General features: G+C 43.3%; 1 protein-coding gene across 5 annotated transcripts in view; it reads left to right on the top strand.

Moving 5' to 3' along the window:
- The window catches only part of AKAP13 (A-kinase anchoring protein 13), a 246,935-nt gene that overhangs the window by 206,477 nt on the left and 19,495 nt on the right, over positions 1–20,963 (top strand). For all 5 annotated transcript variants that reach the window (XM_079954144.1, XM_079954146.1, XM_079954145.1 and 2 more), the window contains 9 exons: positions 6,993–7,158; positions 11,339–11,406; positions 12,493–12,556; positions 13,035–13,170; positions 14,140–14,249; positions 17,204–17,350; positions 18,377–18,627; positions 19,807–19,932; positions 20,282–20,399. In XM_079954144.1, the coding sequence (XP_079810270.1) occupies positions 6,993–7,158; positions 11,339–11,406; positions 12,493–12,556; positions 13,035–13,170; positions 14,140–14,249; positions 17,204–17,350; positions 18,377–18,627; positions 19,807–19,932; positions 20,282–20,399 (1,186 nt within the window). The remainder of the gene's footprint in view (positions 1–6,992; positions 7,159–11,338; positions 11,407–12,492; positions 12,557–13,034; positions 13,171–14,139; positions 14,250–17,203; positions 17,351–18,376; positions 18,628–19,806; positions 19,933–20,281; positions 20,400–20,963) is intronic.

The following is a 20,963-nucleotide window of genomic DNA, read 5'->3' as shown; positions in this document are numbered from 1 at the left end:
CCAACATTCTAATGCCACACTCAGAAGAATGGTCCTCATCTTGAAGCAGAGCTACATGTTGTAAGGAACCAAGGCTGGGCTTCTTCTTAAAACTGTAGCTGTGTTGAGATTTCTCTCACTCCACCCCCAAAATTCCAGTAACTTAGGGGCATGGAGCCTGCGGTACTCCAGTTGTTGGTGGGCTCCATATTGTCTTCTTGTTGGCTATGTAGGTTAGGTCTGATGGGAGCTGGAGTCCCACAACATCTGAAGAGCCATGGGTTCTCCATCCCTGTGTTACTGGATTGTGTGTGTGTGTGTGTGTGTGTGTGTGTAACTGGAGTTAAGCGTAGGTCAGCAATCATAGCAAAACACTGAGGCCAGTGAAGTTAAATCTTTATTTAAGAAACCAAAACAGCACAGGTCTAGTGATCCCAGCAGCTCGTCCCAGTAGGTCTTGCTCCAAAAAGGCAGTTGTGAGGACTGAAGGTCCCTGCATTCTCACCACGTCCTAAAGCTCCTCCTTTCCAGGGTCTTTCCCAAGCAGTTGCAAACAGTACCTGTGCACAACCCCCTTCTGTTCTGCCCTCTTTGCATGTTCTAGGAGACCAGGGGTAGGGGAGCTGGTTGCAGCAGGAGGGGGAGACTCCCTGGCATCTTCCGTAGCCTGTCTCCTGACCCTACTCCCCTCTGCCACAGCTTTTTCCTGCTCACTAAACACAGTTGCCTCTTCAGCTTCTGACACCTCCTCCTCCCAGTCTGCTCCTTCTTCTCCCTCTGACCACTCATCGTTGCCCCACCACCCTTGGCTCTGAGCCTTCTTCCCCTGGGGGAGTGCCCTTGGGGGTTCCCCAGCCAGTGCCTCCCACCACTTCTCTGCACCCAGCCAGTCCATGACAGTGTGTGTCTCAACATGGCCGTCTGTGTCAGCCGCATATGCTATCCCTGTGCTAACTTTTCATGCGCACTCCCATGATGTCAGGAGCAGGGAGCTTGATGAACGCCTGCCACTTGAGGTGGTCATCATGGGCTCCCTCTAACATGAAGTCCACCATCAGTTAAAGAACTCCTGGTTGTGTTCTGACAGTTTTAACCATCACGCATAGGCAGAGCTTCCTTCGTCTTGAATTGCTGGAGGCATGGGCTTTTTCTTGTGTTTTTAAATGTGTACGGGTGTCCTTTCCCCTCTTTTCTTTCTGTTTCAAGAAAAAAAAATATCAAAAGAGGAAGTGAAACAGGAAGTCTCTTTTCAGTGCCTGCTTTTAATATTGCAGGTTGCCGTTACCATCTTCTTAAAGATGCAGCTGTTTCTTTTGGAACTGGCTCTGCACCTGAAAATTGCATAGTGAGCAGTGCAAATCATTACAGTCTGCTGGTTTGCCACCAGCAATCGGAAATGATTATTAGCAAGGGTGTGAGATAAACTCTTGTTGCGCTCTCTCTCTCTCTCTCTCTCTCTCTCTCTCTGTGTGTGTGTGTGTGTGTGTGTCAGAGAGAGCGCACTTCCCCTGCACTCATCTACTACTTTTTCTAAATTTCTTTAAAATCTCTGAGAGATAACAGCTGTCACCTCTCTAGCATCGGAAGGGTTAAGATCCTCTTCGAGGAAACTCGCAAGAAACAGCCCTTCCTTCTCCCCTCCCTCCTTCTCTTGCTCAACTTGTTTCTGACTTCCTTTCCCCCAAACTCCCTTACATGACAGCAGCCTTAGCAGCAAGGAAGGAGGGTTTTCTCCCCACACACCCCGCACTAACCTTATGGATGGATAGGTGTCCGGCGTTGCTCTTCTCGCACTAATATCCCTGGGAAACATGTCCCTAAAATGGAACAGATTATCCGACGTACCCCAAATCACGGTGAGGCTGATTGGACGGTGGCACTTGGAGGTAAGAGTCTGTGTCTCGCCAGACGAACGAAGGAAGCAGCCTTCTACTGAAGCAGACCATTGGGCCATCTACCTCAATACCTCAGTCTACCTCAAAGGCTCTCCAGGGTTTCAAACAGGGGATACTCTCAGCCATACCTGGAGGAAGATGCTAGGGATTTAATCTGGAACCTTCTGCATGCAGAGCAAATGTTCTACCACTGAGCTACGGCCCTTGGATGCTGAGGCTTGTGTGTGTGTGTGTGTGTGTGTGTGTGTTAAACACAGAAAGCATTAGTTGGTTGTGCCTGATTTGGAGGCTGATGTCTTGAAAGTCCAGGTTTGTCTGTCCAGTGGAACAAATCCTCCAAAAACGTTTTTTTTTTTTATTCTGGTGCGGCCTGCACTCTCATGCCATCTTTACTGGATTTGGAAGAAGATTCCATTTTATCTGCTTTCAATGATGGGTCGCGGGTTTCTTTAAAAAAAAAAAAAAACATTTTTTGATTGGTGTTTTAAAAAGGCCTTTTCCATTGCTGAAGCTGTTATACACCATTTCCTGTTTTCTAACTGAAGCCAGTGTCTGCTTGCCTGCCTGCCTGTCTCTCTCTCTCTTCTCTCTCCTCCTTCTGCCCTCCCTTTTCTTTCTCATTATTGGAGTGAGGCTGGTCCTAAACCAAACAAAAGCCATGCAATCCCTTAAAAACAAGGGCTATCTATGTTTGTTGGGGAATTTAGAATCCTGGTGCTTGCTTTGGTCCTGCTGGCTGAGAAGCAAAGCGCTCAGGTAAAAGATACCTTTTTAATGGACAAATGGATGCTTAAAGTCCTGGAAGTGAGGGATTGTTGACTCACACAGAAGCCTTCTTGAGCCATAGGTGTTGAGAAGAAAACTTAGAATTCATGCTGCGCGTGTAGGCGTCTTGTTAGCCTCTTTGAGTTATCCGTGCTCTTTGATGTCAAAAGGAGAAGACGGGATTAAGCAATAATGCTACTTAGTGTTTACACAGTCTTTTCAGAGTGTTCAAAGCATCTCAAAACATATTAACTGAGTAATCCTTGCAACAGCTGCCTTCAATAAGTTGGTGTTATTTACCCTCTCTTGTTTGTTTGCTTTTTGTAAAAATTCGACATCGCACCCGTCATTCCAATTAGGCGTCTTACAAGTATAGAATAGAACAGTTCTTCGCAGTTACAATATATGGAGCCAGTGTGGCACAGAGCTGGGGAGCAAGGCAGTTCTGGGTCCAGATTGCTATTCAGATGTGAAACTCACCGGAAGACCCACAGCTAAAATTCCCTGTGACCAACACAAACTACCTCTCAGGCTTGTTTTGAGGACACAGTAGGGATCAGCAGCCATTAACACTTAAAAGCAGTGGAACATTGTGGCAAATAAAAAGGCCCTTGCTTGCCAAGGATTCATTACCAGGCATGTGTCTCTGTGGGGAGAGTTCCATGACTGTAGTGCCACCACCGAAAAGGCCCTTTCTTCAGTCTCAACTCATGTCACCTCAGACGGACAGAGGCCTCCGAAGATAATCTCAATACTTGGGCAGGTTTATTTAGGCATAGATGACAGTCCTTAGGTAACCTGGGTCCTAAACCAGCAAACAGGCAGCTAACCAGTGACAGTATTTAAGAACCATTCTGGTATGTTCTTTCAAAGCTGGTCTCAGCCAACGCTCTAGGAGCTATATCATGGCCCTCCTGGATTTTCCAAATAACCTCCTACAATGCATTAGAAGAGCCCTGTTGGATCAGGCCAGTGGCCCATCCATCTAGCCTGTATTCTGTCCTCACAGTGGACAACCAGATACTTGTAGGAAGCTCACAATCAGAACCTGACTACTACAGCATCACTCTCTGCTTGTGATTCTGAGCAACTGGCGTTCAGAAAGATATTACCTTTCCAATGGCTATGCTTAATCTGGCCCAAGCTTGCTCTGTTCAGGAAGCGTTGAAGATAAGGGATGTGTGTGTCGTCAGGCCACTTAGTAAGTTCATGACTAAGGTAAAATTGTAAATTTCACGATGTTAGCAACCGCACCAAGCAACTTTCTTCCAGCATTCTTGGGTCTAGTTCTCACTGACGCAATAAACCTCCATCTGGGTTGTACCATTTCAGTCAGGTGGGGGCCTGCATGACAGAATGCCTCTCCTTATAAAAAGCATTTCCTTTACGTAGAAAACTTGCATGTCAAAGACAAGGATTTCAGCCTAGCCTTTTCTGTGTAGGTTTTTGGGGTTATCCGTGCATGAGAGAGAAAGTTCCGTCCTTTGAGACCCCACGTGGTTCAGCACAGATTCATGTTCAACACAGTGAGGCAGAAGGGCTGTTTGTAAAATTAGATTTTATTCAAGATTTTCTTGTGTAACAAACAAACAAATAGGGTTAAATTAGCAGAAGGGCTGCTTGAGAGTGAGATTAAAGTTCCTCAAACACTGTGTGCAGATCATGTGGGGGGGGGCAGGGACACAAGGTGTGCGAAAGGCAGATGCAAAAAAGAGCAAAATTTCTTCCTCATCACTGTTACTTGTGGGGTGAAAGTGTGTTTCCTTTTGCTCCAACTTGTTTTTGCAGACCGAAGGATCTCATTTGAATCCTGAGAATGGCAATGTTGTAAATTCCTAGTCCTCAATGTTCCTGATGCTACTGAATATTTTAAAGCAGCAGTGCCCAGTGTACAGTGGTGCCTCGCAAGACGAAATTAATTCGTTCCGCGAGTTGCTTCGTCTTGTGATTTTTTTGTCTTGCGGAGCGCGGATTCCCCTGGTATTAACGGCTTTAAGAAAAAGGAAGCAAACCCGCAAGACGTTTTCGTCTTGCGCAGCAAGCCCATAGGGAAATTCGTCTTGCGAAGCACCTCGAAAAATGGAAAACCCTTTTGTCTAGTGAGTTTTTCGTCTTGCGAGGCATTCGTCTTGCAGGGCACCACTGTAGTTGTTCTTTGTTCCAGTGATTTATTTGGGGGGGGTGCTACATTCTTCACCCAGCAATGTCTCTCCCAGATTAAAATTCACGATTTGTATCATTGATAGGAGTTCAATAGTAACGAAAGGTTCCGTTGTTTCAGAAAAGATGTAAGTTTCGGATTGAAACCGGCTTGACAGCAAGTGTAGTTTTCAGCAACTCTTGGCAATGTGTTTGGCGAGGGTAGCCAACATGGTGCAGTCTGGAAACTGACAGGCTCCCATCAGCCAGCCAGCATGGTCTAATTTAGGGAAGCTTTTAATGTTTAATGTTTTATCGTGTTTTTAATATTTTGTTGGGAGCTTCCCAGAGAGGCTAGGGAAACCCCAGGTTTAAGGCCACATCTTTGCTTAGTAGCCTCCACTACTCTCCCAAGTCATTGCATCCTTGGAATCAGGGTAGCAAACTTAGGCTCAGGATAAAACACCTATGGAAGCCACAGCAGACAAGCAGCCCAACCCTGCTCACGTTTACTTGAAAGTAAGTCTCACAAAATTCAGTGGTGCTTACTTCCGAGAAAGTGTGTTTACAGAAGGATTGATGCTTCAGATAGGCCTGGTTGAAAGAAGGATCACTTGCTACAGCTGTATAAATTTGCATTCTCGCTTTGGAATGTAGTGCTTGAAATCAGGCTGATAAGATTTCCCTCAGGGGTTACAGTCAGAATTGTAGGTATGCGCTGTGCTCCTCGAGACACTTAGGATTGAATTCAGAGAGACACGGAGATGCAAGTTACCAAGATTTGCATGTGTCATCCAGGGGGCTCAGAGCTTTTCCTCCTGAAGACTGCAGGGCTTGCCATAATTTTTGTAGCCCTTCCGCTATCGCTGCCAACCCTTTCAGCTTCCCTCCTGCAGTTAACTGTGTCGCTGCCGCTCGGGCAGCTGCTTGGAACGGATAGAATTAAACAGACTTGCAAATCATCTTTTGTCCTCCGAAATACTATTAGAGGTTTGTGGCTTGACAAGTGCCATAAATATCTGCCAATTCATACTAAATATGACCGAGTTCATCAGTCATAAGAACATAATAAGGAGGCTGCTGAATCAGACCAAATTGGTTCCACCTATCCCAGCATCCTGTTCTTACACTAACCAATTGGATACCCATGGGAAACTCAAAAGAAGGACTTGAGTCCAGTAGTACTCTTCCCACTTTTGATGGTCAGCAACAGGTATTCAGAGGCAATAATGCCTTACCTCTGACAGTGGAGGTAGACCATTGCCCTGTGGCTAAACAACCACTGATAGCCTTATCCTGCATTAATTTATCTAATCTCAAACCAAAAAACCATCTAAGTTGGTGGCTATCACTGTGATAGGTACCCACTATTTGTGCTTTCCAGAAGCAATTAAAAACATATTTCTTTGGAATGGAAGTCTTTCGTGGACTACTTAAAAAAGCATTAGAGTCAAATGAAATTGTGAGTGGGATTCAAGATAAAAGCAAGTGGAAGAAAAACGACAAGATAATCGTAATAGAGGATTTTTGGTTGTAGATAAAGAAAAAATGCAGAAGAAAAGGTTTGAACAAAAGCACAGTGGAGGTGAGAGTGGGAAGTCAACTCGTGAAATAATGTAATTGTTTGACTGGAAGGTTATTGTGAAAATGTTTGAAAAATTTAATTACACACACACACACACACACTTTTCTTTCAACAGGCTTTTCCAGCTAGATGAAAATATCTCTCCTGTAGATGTTTGCTTTGTGTTGCGTCTAAACCTAGCTTGTGTTTTTTTGATCTTAAAAACAACCACCACCTAGTTTAGCTGTTTTTATGATACGTTTGCAAATTGCCTTGACACACGCAAAGAAAGGTGATTCATAAATTAATAAAAGTGCAATAGTAAAAAAATCTTACAGGAGTGAAGGCCCACAGGCACTTGCAAAGGTAAATACTTACAACCTTGGTCATGTGGCTGATTCAGATGTGCCTCATTCTGAATGTCCACAGCCAGTGACTCAGGACTGAGCTTGGTGTGAGACAGAATGGGAGGTGAGAATACCTGTGGTGTCCAGTGATATGGCTCCCAAATATGTTTTCCCTCAGGTGAAAAGTGTCTTATACACACACACACACACACACAGAGAGAGAGAGAGAGAGAGAGAGAACAAAGAGCTCATTGTCTTTGGGGTTTCCCATCCTCACACATTTCTTTTCTTTCTTTCTTTTAGGAAAAAGAGAAAGATAAGGAGAAAACAAAAGAGAAGGACAAAGACTCCAAGGAAAAGGACAAGAAGATGATAAACGGGCACTTCTTCAGTGCCACCCCGACGGTGGGGCCTGTCCATTGTTGCCACTGTTTGAAGCCTTTTAACAAGGATTCCTTTGCCTGTGCAAGTGAGTGGCATTTTTCTGCCCTGTGTTCTATTGCGGACAGACGTGTGGAGCATTATTTTCCAATCAAAATGTAGATGGGTGATGGTGAAATTAACAAAAGTGGCTGCCATTTTGGTCCCAGAGAGCAATTTAATAGACTCCAAATTGGTTCCCACAATAAGGCCAAGTTGAACACCAGGAACAAGCCAAATTTATTTATTTTATATCTTGCCTTTACGTTTTATCCGCCCAACAACCTTGTGATGTAGGTTAGGGTGAGAGTTGGTGACTGGCCGCAAGGTGACCCATTGAGCTCCATGGATGATTTGGGAGATTTGAATCCAGTCTTCACCCAGCGCTAAGCGTTGTACAAAGTAAACAGTAGCAAAGAAACAAGGACAACAACAAAAAAATCATTTTTTAAAAATCCAGTGTTCTGTGGCGGAGTTAGAGAGTGTTGGACTTAGACCAGGGAAATCTGGGTTCAAATGAATGGATGACCTTGAGTCAGTCTTAGCTTGCAAGGTTGTGGATATAAAAATGGGGGTGCTGTTCTTTGTTAGAGTCCTGGTGTGTGTCCCCCCACCCCCCGAAGTTGAAATCAGGTGTTTGAATGGTTCAGTGTCAGGAGGGCTGAAACCCTTTGCCCTTGGTGTATGACATCATTGCAAAAAACGAAAATCAGTTTTGGAGTCAGGACCATTTTCATAAGGAAGTATTCTTTTTTTTTTTTAAAGATATTTATTAAAGATTTTTTGATTACCATACAAATAAAAAAAGGAACAAAATAACACATATCATGACATATTTTCTTAACTTCTTTGGACTCCCTCACATCTCCCGCTCCTGCGTTCCTGATTTATAAATATCTAACCAGCAAATTATCCCCTTATTTCCGTTCTTATTATCTATTTTTCCAATATTATATCTCTATTTTTAGATATCTTTTATTCAAATCTATAAAATTTAAATTTAACCTGATAATTATCCAAAGTTTATCTTTTCTTCAATTTAGCTTATCTTCATACTTCACTTCATCTAACTTAATGGTGCCAAATTACATTCCAATCTAGCATCCTTCTTAACATTCATACAATTTACAATGTTTCTGTAGGTAGGTCTTGAATTCCTTCCAGTCCTCTTCTACTGTCTCCTCTCCCAGGTCTCGGATTCTGCCAGTCATCTCAGCCAGTTCCATATAATCTATCAGTTGCATCTGCCATTCTTCCAGTGTGGGTAAATCTTGGGTTTTCCAGTGCTTGGCGACGAGTATCCTTGCTGCTGTTGTTGCATACATAAAAAATGTTCGATCCCTCTTTAACACCCTCTGGCCGACAATACCCAGAAGGAAGGCCTCTGGTTTCTTAGGAAAGGTATACTTGAATACCTTTTTCAGCTCATTATATATCATTTCCCAGAAAGCCTTCACTCTAGGGCAGGTCCACCAGAGGTGAAAGAAAGTTCCTTCATTTTCTTTACATTTCCAACACTTATTATCAGACAAGTGGTATATTTTTGCAAGTTTGACTGGGGTCATGTACCATCTATATATCATTTTCATAACATTTTCTTTCAAAGCATTACATGCAGTGAAATTCAGCCCAACGGTCCACAACCTTTCCCAGTCTTCAAACATGATATTATACCCAATGTCCTGTGCCCACTTTATCATAGCCGATTTGACCGTTTCATCTTGTGTGTTCCATTTTAACAGCAAGTTATACATTCTTGAAAGTACCTTAGTCTTAGGTTCTAACAATTCTGTTTCCAACTTCGATTTTTCCACCTGGAATCCTAACTTTTTATCAAGTTTGAAAACTTCTTTAATCTGAGCGTAATGTAACCAGTCTCGCACTTTGTCTCTCATTTTTTCCATACTCTGCAATTTCCAGTTATCTCCATCTTTTTCTAATATTTCCCAATACTTCGGCCAATTGGCCTCCATACTGAGTCTTTTGCGGGCCTTAGCTTCCAATGGTGAGAGCCACCTTGGAGTTTTATTTTCCAATAAGTCTTTGTATTTTGTCCAGACATTAAACACTGCTTTTCTGACAATATGGTTCTTGAAAGCCCTGTTAATCTTAACCTTGTCATACCATAGATATGCATGCCAACCAAAAGCATTATCAAAACCTTCCAAATCCAGTACCTCAGTGTTTTCGAGAAGCAGTCAGTCTTTTAGCCAGCAGAAAGCTGCTGATTCGTAGTACAACCTTAAGTCTGGCAGGGCAAAGCCCCCTCTTTCTTTCGCATCAGTTAATATCTTAAACTTGATTCTGGGCTTTTTGCCCTGCCAGACAAATTTGGAAATATCTCTCTGCCACTTCCCAAAGCACTCCGTTCTGTCCACAATCTGTAAAGTTTGAAACAAAAACAGCATTTTTGGCAATACAATCATCTTTATAGCAGCAGTCCGGCCTAACAAGGAAAGTTTCAATCTTGACCAACTTTCTAAATCTCTCTTAATTTCTGACCAGCATTTCTCATAATTATCCTTAAATAAACTCAAATTTTTTGCTGTTATGTTCACCCCTAGGTACTTTACTTCATAAGGAAGTATTCATTAAAATCCTTGCTTTCCTGTTCTGATTTTGCATACCTCTGCTAATGTCCTTCTTGACTGCAATGCATTCATTTTCAATCACTTCTCACACATCTAGTAGTTCTGGTCTTCGACCTTCTTGACTGCAATGCATTCATTTTCAATCACTTCTCACACATCTAGTAGTTCTGGTCTTCGACCTTCTTGACTGCAATGCATTCATTTTCAATCACTTCTCACACATCTAGTAGTTCTGGTCTTCAGTTTATATGCTTACTAGTTCGTTCACATGACCGGGCAAAAGGTGAATGTAAAATTCTGTTTAGTGATGCGGGTGAATACAAAAATGTAAGTCATTGTGTACGGAAGTAGCCAGAGACAAACCCCCTCCTCCTTTCATTCCAGGAAACATAGCACAAAAATCAGGTCAAAATTATTATTATTATTTCCAGATAGAAAATGATGGCCTTACATCTAACAAGTTAGTTTCCTGGGGGAGGAGGTGTTCAGAAGGGGAATAGAATATTCCTTGTATAGTCCCTTTTAAAACCTAAGAATTCTGACCCTTGCGCCAGGGCTTTTAAAGTCAGCATGTGCTGTGAGCCCTTAATCAAAATGGGTTTGGGTTCAAGTGAGGCTTTTGAGCAAAATAAATAAATAAAACAAAGCTATCTGTTAAACGGACATTGGGTTGGGGGATCTATACCTGACTCACAGGTTGTGACGCAATTCAGTATTTTCCTTTGCATAATCGCCTAACGTGTGCAATGTCAAAACTGAGCCAGGTTATCTCCATGGGGCATTTCCTCGTCTGAGAACCTGAAGTTGCTGGTTTGTTGCTATTGACTCAGGTGAAAATGCAAAGGTTAACCAATTAGACGTTTTTCTGTTGCCCAACCAGTATTGATTGTGGCGATGACAAGGATTATGAGAAACGAAAGTAGCTCGGCTTTCTTCGCACCCACCCCCAAAGTCTTGTATGCATAACGTTGTGCCGTAGGGCTTGTGATGGGAAGAGTTGACAACTTACTCTGATGCTCTGTGACAACACATAACATTTCTTTCCCCCAAGAAGCTCAGAGCAGAAATGGAAAAACATAGCTGAGTTAGGCAGCTAGTTTGGACAGATAACAGCTCCCATAAGTGCTCATCTTGCCCAGGAGCCAGATTGGCTGTAGCTGTTTTATCACAAATTCTCTATGATGGCAAGCCCAGGTGTGATGGCATAGGGCGTGTGTATAGCAAGACCAGTGCTCCTTGTGAGTTCTGTAGAGGAAGGAATGGGAAGTGAGTTTTGGGTACTTACAAATTGCAAAGGGTTCCTTTACTGGAAATCTGAGTAGTAAGGGAAGGGGGAAAGGAGAATGTCTCTATTTACTTTGATGTTGGTCCATTGGCTTTCTTTTACATCTCATTTCCCACTGAACTTGATATTTCCCCATTCTTCTGCATTTTAAAGTTGGAAGATTTGGTGGCAGGATGCTAGGAGGAGTCAGTCTTTCTTTCTGGTGGCATAAATAATTAACATGAAAGAAAGCAAATTTTAGCTGTCCCGATGGCTGCTGGGCACCTAAGGAGGTCTGAATTGTTAAACTCTGAAGACCATCACGAGAAACTAGGCAAATACTGACATGTGCTGCTGCCCTTCATTTTCTACAGGTTGTGGTATTCTGGTCCATAAAAACTGCAAGGAGAGCGTGGTTGCTTGTGCCAAAGCCAAAATGAAGGTAAGAATGGTCTTGTTTCCTTTTGTGCAAAAAAAGGACAGTTATCCAAAATTTTCTGTTTGTGCCTAGAAATCGTATGATAGTAATACGACCAGGGTGTCTGGAGCACAGACCACTGCTTTTTAGAAGAGCAGGTTTTCTCTGTTTTGAAAAATTTCACATCTTCTGCTGTTTTTAAATGTTTGTTTATTCAGTATTTTTTTTTCTACTGCGGAACTCAAAGTGACCTACAAGAATAAACAAACATACATTAAAACCAGTTTAAACAGAGAAAAGTATAAACCTCATTCCCATTTTGAAAAGGCAGGACTTAAACATTGCATTCCCTTAAGAAGACAGCAGATAATTAAAAGTCAGAGGTCTAGGAGAAATTGTATTTGCCTGTCACCTAAAGACAGGTAGATAATTTTTTGTACTTCTTGATTGTAAACCACTTTGAGGTTTGTTTGGTTATTTTTTACAAAGTGGTTTACAAATCCCTAAGAGATTTACAACCATAATGTAAGACATGCAAAAAGTTAAAACCACAATATGTAATGATAGCGCCAGGCGAGCCTCTCTGGAATAGCATTCCACAAGCAGGGAGCCACCATTGAAAATGCCTGTTCTTGTTTTGCTGCTCTCCAGACCTCCCATAGACTGGGCACATGGAGAGAAGCCTTAGATGAGGATTTCAGGGTCCGTATCAGTTCATACTGGGGGCAGTTCATCCATTGGTTTCTAGCCCTGGTTCTTGCATATGTGAGAACAAACTTTGGTTCATCATCATGGTTAGCTTGCACAAAGCAAACCATGGTTGGACATATTTATTCTGTTGCTTTATATACTGCTTAACTGCAGAGGCGTCTCAAGCAATTTTCAAAAGTACAATACAAAAGACTAAAAATCCACTTAACCTATAGAAGCAGAATTCAGTTAAAATGTCTGCTGGAATGAAACAGAAGTCTTCAGAATACTAACAGGTTGGCTGTGTCACGTTTTAAGGGTAAATGTGGAGGTGCCTGTGTATGTTTTAAGCTCCTTCAACAAATTGCTTCTAATGCAGAGTAGCAATTCATTTGTTCTCTTTATTCTTTCCATCTCCAGAAAGGAGGAGGCCTTCTAGTCAATGATACTTCCTCGTTACCTACAGTAATTATGAGAAATAAGCGTGAGTACCTTTTTTTCCCTTCCTTCTTTACTTCTCGCTGCAGCACCTCAAAAGTTGGCACCGGGGTTTTTTTCCCTTCTCTTTTTGTAATTATGGCATAGAACAGGTTGTATGTGCTTTAAGATCATGAGCAGAGTATAAGGTGGTAGCTAGTGCTGGTCACATTACTAACATAGGCTCATTAATTTCAGCTGGTCTACTCTGGAGTAGGACTTTTCCAGCATATGTATATATTTTTCTTACCTTGGTGGTACATGAATTCTGAATGTTGTGCTGAAAATGCAGCTGCAAAGCTTTGTAGTTATGCCTGTTCTTCTTATGCCACTCGTGATTGCCGTGTGTGTGTGTTGTTTAATTCTGTGTTTTTCACTTGTACTGATGTGTATTTTTATTCACGTTATTGTCAGTTGTTATAAAATTCTCACAGGCCTGTTGACTGTAACTAAAGAGATGATGACAATATGTCCCCCCTTTGCAGCCTCTCAGCCAAAGGAGAGACCTCGATCTGCAATTCTAGCCCCTGATGAGAACACCGTGACCTCCATGTTCAATAGCAGGCGATCCCAGCATAACCCTTCCCTTTCGAAAAGTGTCTCCATCCAGAACATTGCTGGGTAAGGGTCATTCTTTCTGGGCAGGTACATTTGGCGCTAATAAGTGCATGGTCTGATGAGTTGAACAGTGAATAGAGGCACAACTCAAAGGAAGAGCCTGTGAAGAAAATCCCAGGCTTAGTTCCTGGTCATTATTATTTTGCAATTGGAAGGATTTTAAGTGGCAGGGCTGCAAGAGAACCCTGCCTGAAACTCTGGAGAACTGATGCGAATCAGAGTGGAGAGCGACTGCCTAGATGAATCAGTAGTTTTACTCCTCTGTACATGGTTTCACTTTGGGGTGGAGAAGCTAAAGGCAATGGGCCATATTTGACCCAGCATGGATTTCTGCCCAACCCTGTCTACCTGTTGCTATATGTCTCTGTGTACCATTATATGTAGGGGGTAGGTAGAGACACGGCTGGATTGACTACACAACAGAATCACCCATGGGGGAACTCTCTCGCACAGAGCTGGTCCCTGCAGAAAGCCTCTTATGCTGCTGGTCCCAAACATTGTGTAAAGGACTTTGACAGATGGGTAGGACAACCCAGCTATCAGTTACTTGGTGTCATAATGTCAGGTGATTAACAGGAGGTTTGCCCTGTCCACCTGTCAATGTTGGTCCATGAGGATGGGGACGACAACAATATGGCCCACCAAGCCAAAAAGGTTCCTCACCCTTGTAAGACAACCTGGTGTGTTGAATGGAGGTTTGCATCTTCGTATGGTGAGATGATTTAAAGAATGGATGGGGAACCTGTGCTCCTCCTCTAGGGTTTACTAGAATGCATCTCTCATCAATCCTAGCTAGCATGGTATTGGAGGAATGGGGGTTGCAGGGGAGAAGAGGGAGGCAGCTGCCCCTTCCCCATCTCATATCACACCCTCCCTGCATTCCTCAGTGGAGACCCAGGTTTCCTGAGTCTGCTGTCCAGCAAAGGTAAAATTCTGAATGGCCTGTTCTTTTCTGCCTCTTTGTTCCTCCAGAGTTGGGAATGATGAAAACATACTTTCATGGAAGTTCCTCTCCCAGTCAACGGACTCCTTGAATAAAATAAGCCGGGTAAACGAATCCATGGAGTCATTAACAGATGAAGGTAAGTGGCAGCAGTAAAACAGGCTCAAGTAGTGATCATAAGAAGAGCCTGCTGGATCAGGCCAATGGCCCTTCTAGTCCAGCATCCTGTGCACACAGTGGCTGAAATCAGCAAGCAAGATTCAACTGCGAGTGGTGATGGTTTGAAGCTTCCTATGTGTACAAAATGTCCTTGAAAACATCCACCAAATCAAATTATCCTAGACACAAGATTATTGCCTCAGGATTAGAACACACTCAGTTAGAACTAGGCTCCAAATTTAATTGCGGCTAGCAATTATGATTAGGGGTTTCACTTTTATAATACAATTCTCACACTCTTATATTCTCACACTCTTATATACCGGTTGGGTTTGCATGTCATGGTGATCCAGTGCTTATTCCTGGAGAGGCATTGCACCCACTTTGCTCCTTCCTGGTGTTTTTTTTTATCACAGCAAGGCAGCTAAGCCAAGGTTTGATTTACCGTATTTACTCAAATCTAACGCCCACCTTTTTTTGGCCAAATTACATAGAGAAAATTAAGGTGCGCATTAGATTCGACGGCACATTTACATTCACCAGCAAATCCTTTTTTTTTTTTTTTGTTTCAAGGTTCTGAAAACTGAGGTGTGCATTAGATTTGATGGCTCATTATACTCGAGTGAATACGGTACTAAGTCACCTGAGCCCAGGATCATGGTTTAGCATTTTCCTTCTTAACCACAGCCTAAAAATCACAAGCCAAACCTTCACTCCAGATTGTGGATAAGGGGGAGAGATTTTAACCACAATCACAGATTTGAAAAGTGTGCTAAACTAAACCTTGGCTTAGTTGCTGCAACTTACTAAGCTAAAAGGATGAGGGAGAAGAGTGGCTACAGTCTCCTCCCCGGGAGACCACACGTGGTTTGGGTTAGTATGTGACTGCTGCCACTATGTGGCCTGCTATCTTTTCATAGTTCCCAAATCAAATGATTACTTTTTCTGTTCAATCTATGCGTAGGTTGTTTTGGACCTGGAAACCAAATTTCTTTGTGCGCCAGGACATAGCCCATCCGTTAATTCATTTTAACTAGGCACAGCTAAGACACACAGAATGGTGTCCTTTCAATCAGCAGTGAGCAGTGGCTGCTTTGGTAGCAGATAATTTTTTCTAAAATTGTATTCAGAGGACAAGTAAGCAGTTTCCTGCTCTCTCTTGCTGCGCAATGTGCTGCTATGCTGGATAATCCTCGGCTCCAGGCTCATCTGTTAATTGCTTTCATAGCTCGAATTTGCAGGCTTCGCAGAGCCCCTTTCAACCATTCTGTTAATTTCACCAGAGTAAACAAAGGCGGATAAATTGCACCTTAATTACAATGCAATTACATGTCATTACATAAATGGTTCGCTCTTGGAGATATACACTGTAATTGTGGATTTACTAAGCATTAACTACCAAGTAACTTATGGAAGACTTTTGAAAAACAAAAGGGGGGTAAAAGAATTACATGGTTACCCGAATGGAGTTTAATGGTTCTACAAACGATCATCTCAATGCTCGGTAATGTGATAAACACATCAAAGCAACCTTTAGCCAGTCAGATTTTACTGTGCAACAGCATCATGAACTCAAACCACACTGAGGGTATTCCTTCTTGCCTGCACTCAGAATGGGATAAAAAAGACCCTTCCCCAAAAATTATTGCTTGGGTGGGTGTGATATTGCTTGGGAAGGTTCCTCTTGCCCTGTAAAATGCGCCACCCTTCCTTCCTCTGTTCATCTCTACTAGTTACTTCTCCAGTCCAATTCACATAATCATGCTTCCCATATTGGTAACACATAAATGCAAATAATGGCTGTAGCTCTCCTTGTTTGGTTAACTTCCAAGCCCCTGGGGTGTTAAGCTGAAGGAGAGTAAGCTTCAATAGGAGCAATTCAGCTGAAGAGACTGAGTGCAGATTTTAGAGACCTAATAGAGGCCTGGACTCTGGCGGGAGAGTTCCAAGGGAAGTCGCAAAATGCTTGCTGACTCTGCTGTGTCCTCGGTTGAGTCCTTACATCCCTAGGCAGGGCCTGATGCCTCCCAAAGCCTTGCCTCTTGAACTAAAGTGCACTAAATTGTAAGTGGCGCATTGGAATGGCCTCGGTGGTGCTCTTGTCTTCCCCAGTGGAAGATAAGCAAGCCACCGGCAGAAAGAACTTGCTGGGGGAGGGGTGGGAGTGGAGAGGACAGAGCCTCAATGCTAGCTTCCTTGCAGATGGGTCTCTGTTACTTACTAGGAGAGAGCAGGTCAAGGTGTTGAGAAGAGTGAGGCGAAAGCACTGACAGAACCAATCTAGTACATTTTCATTGTGCTGAACCGCTTCTGGGTGGTGGGTGGAACAAGTTCATGTGCTCAAATCCTGACTCAGTAAGCCAGAATATTTGTGAGCTCTGGGCAGCCATGTTACCCCTTTGCTCCCACTTGGCTCTTCTGTTAATGGAAGTGGGGAAGCAAATTAGGGAGCTGCACTTTTCCTTTATGTGTGAACTGGCCTATGAAGCTGTGATCTAAAGCTGGCTTCCAGCTCTTGGGTTTTTTTGTGATTTTTTTAATCCTTGAACCATAGTTTCCAGCTTCCTCTCTTGCACGAAGGGGCTGTATGAGGAAGCACAGAGGGTCAAGCACATCCTGGCTTATTAAGCCAGGATTTGATTGTCTGAAGTTCCCTACCTAAAAGGTCTGAGTTGCTCTTCCAAAGTTCAGGATCCGCTAACTCAGATTCTGACATGTCTTCAAGGAGGTTCTATGAATTCTGCAATCCTTAGGCTTCCTGGACAGGTGATCCTAAATTTGGGTTGTCATCTGATGAGACACCAACAGCTAGAAGCCAATACTAAATTTTGTAGCACATGTCTTGATAAAAGCATCAACCCTGCAGCTCAGCAAACTTGGGGATAAAAATGTTAGGAGCATTTGTCATTCAGATTTCCTCTCTCCACTACCCAGGTGCAGATATGAATGAAGGCCAGCTCATGGGAGATTTCGAAACAGACTCAAAGCAGCTGGAAGCCCAGTCCTGGAGTCAAGTTGTAGACGCCAAGTTTCTCCGGCAACAAAAGAAGGATGTTGTGAAGCGGCAAGATGTTATTTATGGTGAGCGTCACAATTTAATGCTAAGACGATCAAAATTCTGCAAGCACAGAGACAAAATTCTGCAACCTTCGTACATTAGCAAAAGTGTGTGATTTCTCTTTTTTACATTTATTTCTTCTGCTAATCCCAGGAAGGGACAAGGTAGTATAGAGGCGACTGAAACCCCTTTCCCCCAATCTCATTCATTATTTCAGAAGGCATTCTCCCCCTTGGTGTTTTCTTTTTCTTCTAGAATTCATCCTTTTAAGATTCTGTTGTTTGTTTTGCTGTCCTGTTTTATCACGTTGCTACTGTTTGATGTATGTATTCTTTGTAGATTCTTGTTGCCTTTTATATTGTCTGTGAACTGCCTCAAGAAAGTTCTGATTTCAAGTATAGGAACGTCCTCAGTTACTAAACCAGAGCTGAGATGCTTCGAGAGCCAAGTTCTGTGACCCAGGGATGGGGAACCTCTAGCTATAGAGGCAGATGTGGCCCTCCAAGCCTTTTTTTATCTGGCCTTCAGGACTCTTCGCACTCTGTGGACACACTCCTAACTAGTCCTGCTTTGCAATGCCTTTGAGTATTTTCGCCTGTGTTGAATGTGCCCTTAAACTCAGATGATTCTTCATTCTTGTTTGGATAGAGGGTAGAAAAAGGTATATTATAGAGGGGATACCAATGTGATGCCATTTGAATGTTTCTAGACTACAATTCCCATCAGCCCCGGCCAGCATGGCCAGTGGTCAGAAATGATGGGAGTTGTGGTCGGACAACATCTGGAGGGCAACACCTTGGCTATCCTTGGTGTGTAGTTAACTAGCCTACTATATAAAAGCAAAATTAGCATGAGTTGCTCTTTTGCTTCTGGCCCATTGCTGTCATGTGGCCACTGGAAACTTGCCTAGAGGGGACTGTGGCCCTCAGGCTGGAAAAAGTTGTAATGGCCAGTGCTACATTTTGTGGCTTTTCTCTGCTTTGCCAAGCCCTTCTCTGCTAACTTCCCCTGTGTCTGTCTTGCCTTCACCCCTCTCTGTTCTTCTTCAGAACTGATGCAGACGGAAATGCACCACGTCCGCACCTTGAAGATCATGAGTGACGTGTACAGCAGAGGAATGGTGCAGGAATTGCAGTATGAGCAGCAGATGGTGGAAAAAGTCTTCCCTTGCTTGGATGACTTGCTAAACATCCACACCCAGTTCTTCCAGCGGATTCTGGAGAGGAAGAAGGAGTCGCTGGCAGACAGAAGCGAGAAGAATTTTGTCATCAAGAGGATAGGGGACATCCTTGTGAACCAAGTAAGCACTGGGAAGTGTATCTGAGGGCAGCGCAGGGCACAGAGCCTGTGTTTCAGTCCGCCTAATCTGGGTTGCACATGCAGCGAACTAAAAGCCATGATTCTGCGTGAGGAATGGCAGAATTCTGCAGCCTCTGTTAGCAAATTAAGTGTCTGTTTTGCACAATTTATTCTGCCAGGTGTGAGCAGGAGCAGATAGGTATATCAGGTCCTACAGCCCCCACGTCGCTGCAAATCCTGCTCAGTAGGGCTTGAGGCAGGATCCAGCCACTATAGTGAAGTCAAAGGCAGTATTTGCTTTGGCAAGCAGACCTATTCAATTCCTTGCAGCATCTCTGCGGAGCGCCCCAAATGATTCTGTACCGTGATGCATAATGATTGACAGTTACATTATTTATTTTGAGATTATTTTAAACATTCACTTGATTGGAGTCAGATAGCCCTTTTAGTGAATCCAATGGAAAAACACGCAGCAACAAAACCACAATGGGAGCAGAACTGAAGCACAACAGAAGGGGCACAACCTCAGGGAAGTCAGATTGCATAATTCATAGCTCTCTGAGGTCCAGTTATGACCCTAAATGTGTAAAAGGGGCTTTAAAAAACAAAACTGTAACCCTTAATATTATGCAAAATTGTCCCAAGTTGATCACTGACATCATCGGGGGAAGGGGCACTATTAGCGGTCTCCCATGGATCAGAAACACAGCTTTGCATCAATAAGAAGTGATGCATTCAGTGCTGTGGGCCCAGTTCTGTCAAACTTCCTCCCTCTAGAAGTCAGACAGGCCCTGTTCCTGCTAAGTTCCAGGTGTCTGGTTAAAACCATTTTATTTGTGAAGGCTTTTGCATCATGGATGTTCTTCCTTTAAATTTCCAAGAGATTAAATTTCTAAGGCTTAATTTATGGGATTTTTATAGTTGTAAGACACTCTGAGACATAAGATGGTGAAAAGTGGGATATAAGTAAACAACTATAAATGAATAAAAGCATTAATACCACCGTGAGAGCCACCACTTTCATTTTCCCACAAAAAGTGCTGGGATGTTTAGCACAAACCACGGTCTGCTGTGATGTCTCAACTGAGTGAGTGGCTGATGATTAGGTTGCCTGACCCACTTGGGACCCACTTGGGGAGACTACTGGCAAACTCTTAACATATGTTTTAACTTCTGGCAGTTTTCTGGGGAGAATGCTGAGAAAATGAAGAAAACCTACGGCAAGTTCTGCGGGCACCACAATGAGGCGGTGAATTATTTTAAAGACCTTCATTCCAAGGAGAAACGGTTTCAAGCATTCATCAAGGTAACACCGGTGTTTTGCAAATGTTCTCTTGTATAGAGGTGGGGTAGGGAATAGGGGGAAGAAGCATGCAGGTGAAGTTTCTTGTATATTGTGCTTCCTCCTTAAAAATCCAGATTCTTTCACCAAAGTCAACCACATATTGCAAGGATAGGGAGCCTGTGGCCCTCCAGATATTTAACCCTGGGCTTCTAGTATCCAGTTTCTAGGCAGAATATGTGTGTGTGATCAAAGTGGGGTGAGGTAGGGATAGTTTGCAAAGAATAACTGCTCAGCAGCAGCAGCAGCAGCGGCAGCAGGCTAATGGTGAGGAGTGTACCCTTTATCTTTCATTTCATTCTTCTTTCTCTAGAAAAAGATGAGCAGCTCTGTGGTGAGGCGTCTGGGCATTCCTGAGTGCATCTTGCTAGTAACACAGAGGATCACCAAATATCCTGTGCTGCTACAAAGAATACTGCAGCATACCAAAGGTAGGAGAAAAGCTGCCATTTTCCACCTTGGTGAGTAAATGGCGATATGGACCTCAGAAACCTTGGCATTTTATAATTGGGCTTGTGGCATAGAAAGCACCCAGTGCAAAACATTTTAGCATCCCTTTGTGCTTGCTTGCTGAGAGACTGTTGTCTTAGGATATATTCTAGGTAAAAGAAAGCTGTCTCTGCAGCAGCCTCCATTTCATGGAAATGGTCCTGCGGCTTCTGAAACCCTCATTCTTCTAAGTTGTTTCTGTTTAGTTCAATTGCACAAGTGTTGGTCTGCTGATTCTTCATGCCTCTTCTGGCAATGATCCCTGTTTAGGCACTTGTACTGTATCACGATGCTAATTTTACCTCCATACAGTTAGCTTGTCTCTCCACACCCCTACAAGCAAGGCAAGCAAGAGCCAAAAAACAGTTGAACAGTTTAGCCAGGGGAGAGTTTGAAGGCCAGAGAGGGTTGGAGGGCTCCATTCGACCCTAATCCCCAAGGTTCCCCACCTCATGTCTTCATGAATTGTCACCCTGAGAGAGATCTAAGTGTCACTGTCAAATGTG

The sequence above is a fragment of the Podarcis cretensis genome (assembly GCF_951804945.1).
Source record: "Podarcis cretensis genome assembly, chromosome: 14".
Classification (NCBI taxonomy): domain Eukaryota; kingdom Metazoa; phylum Chordata; class Lepidosauria; order Squamata; family Lacertidae; genus Podarcis; species Podarcis cretensis.
Note: the sequence above shows the minus strand (reverse complement) of the source record. Positions and strands in the feature narration are given on the sequence as shown.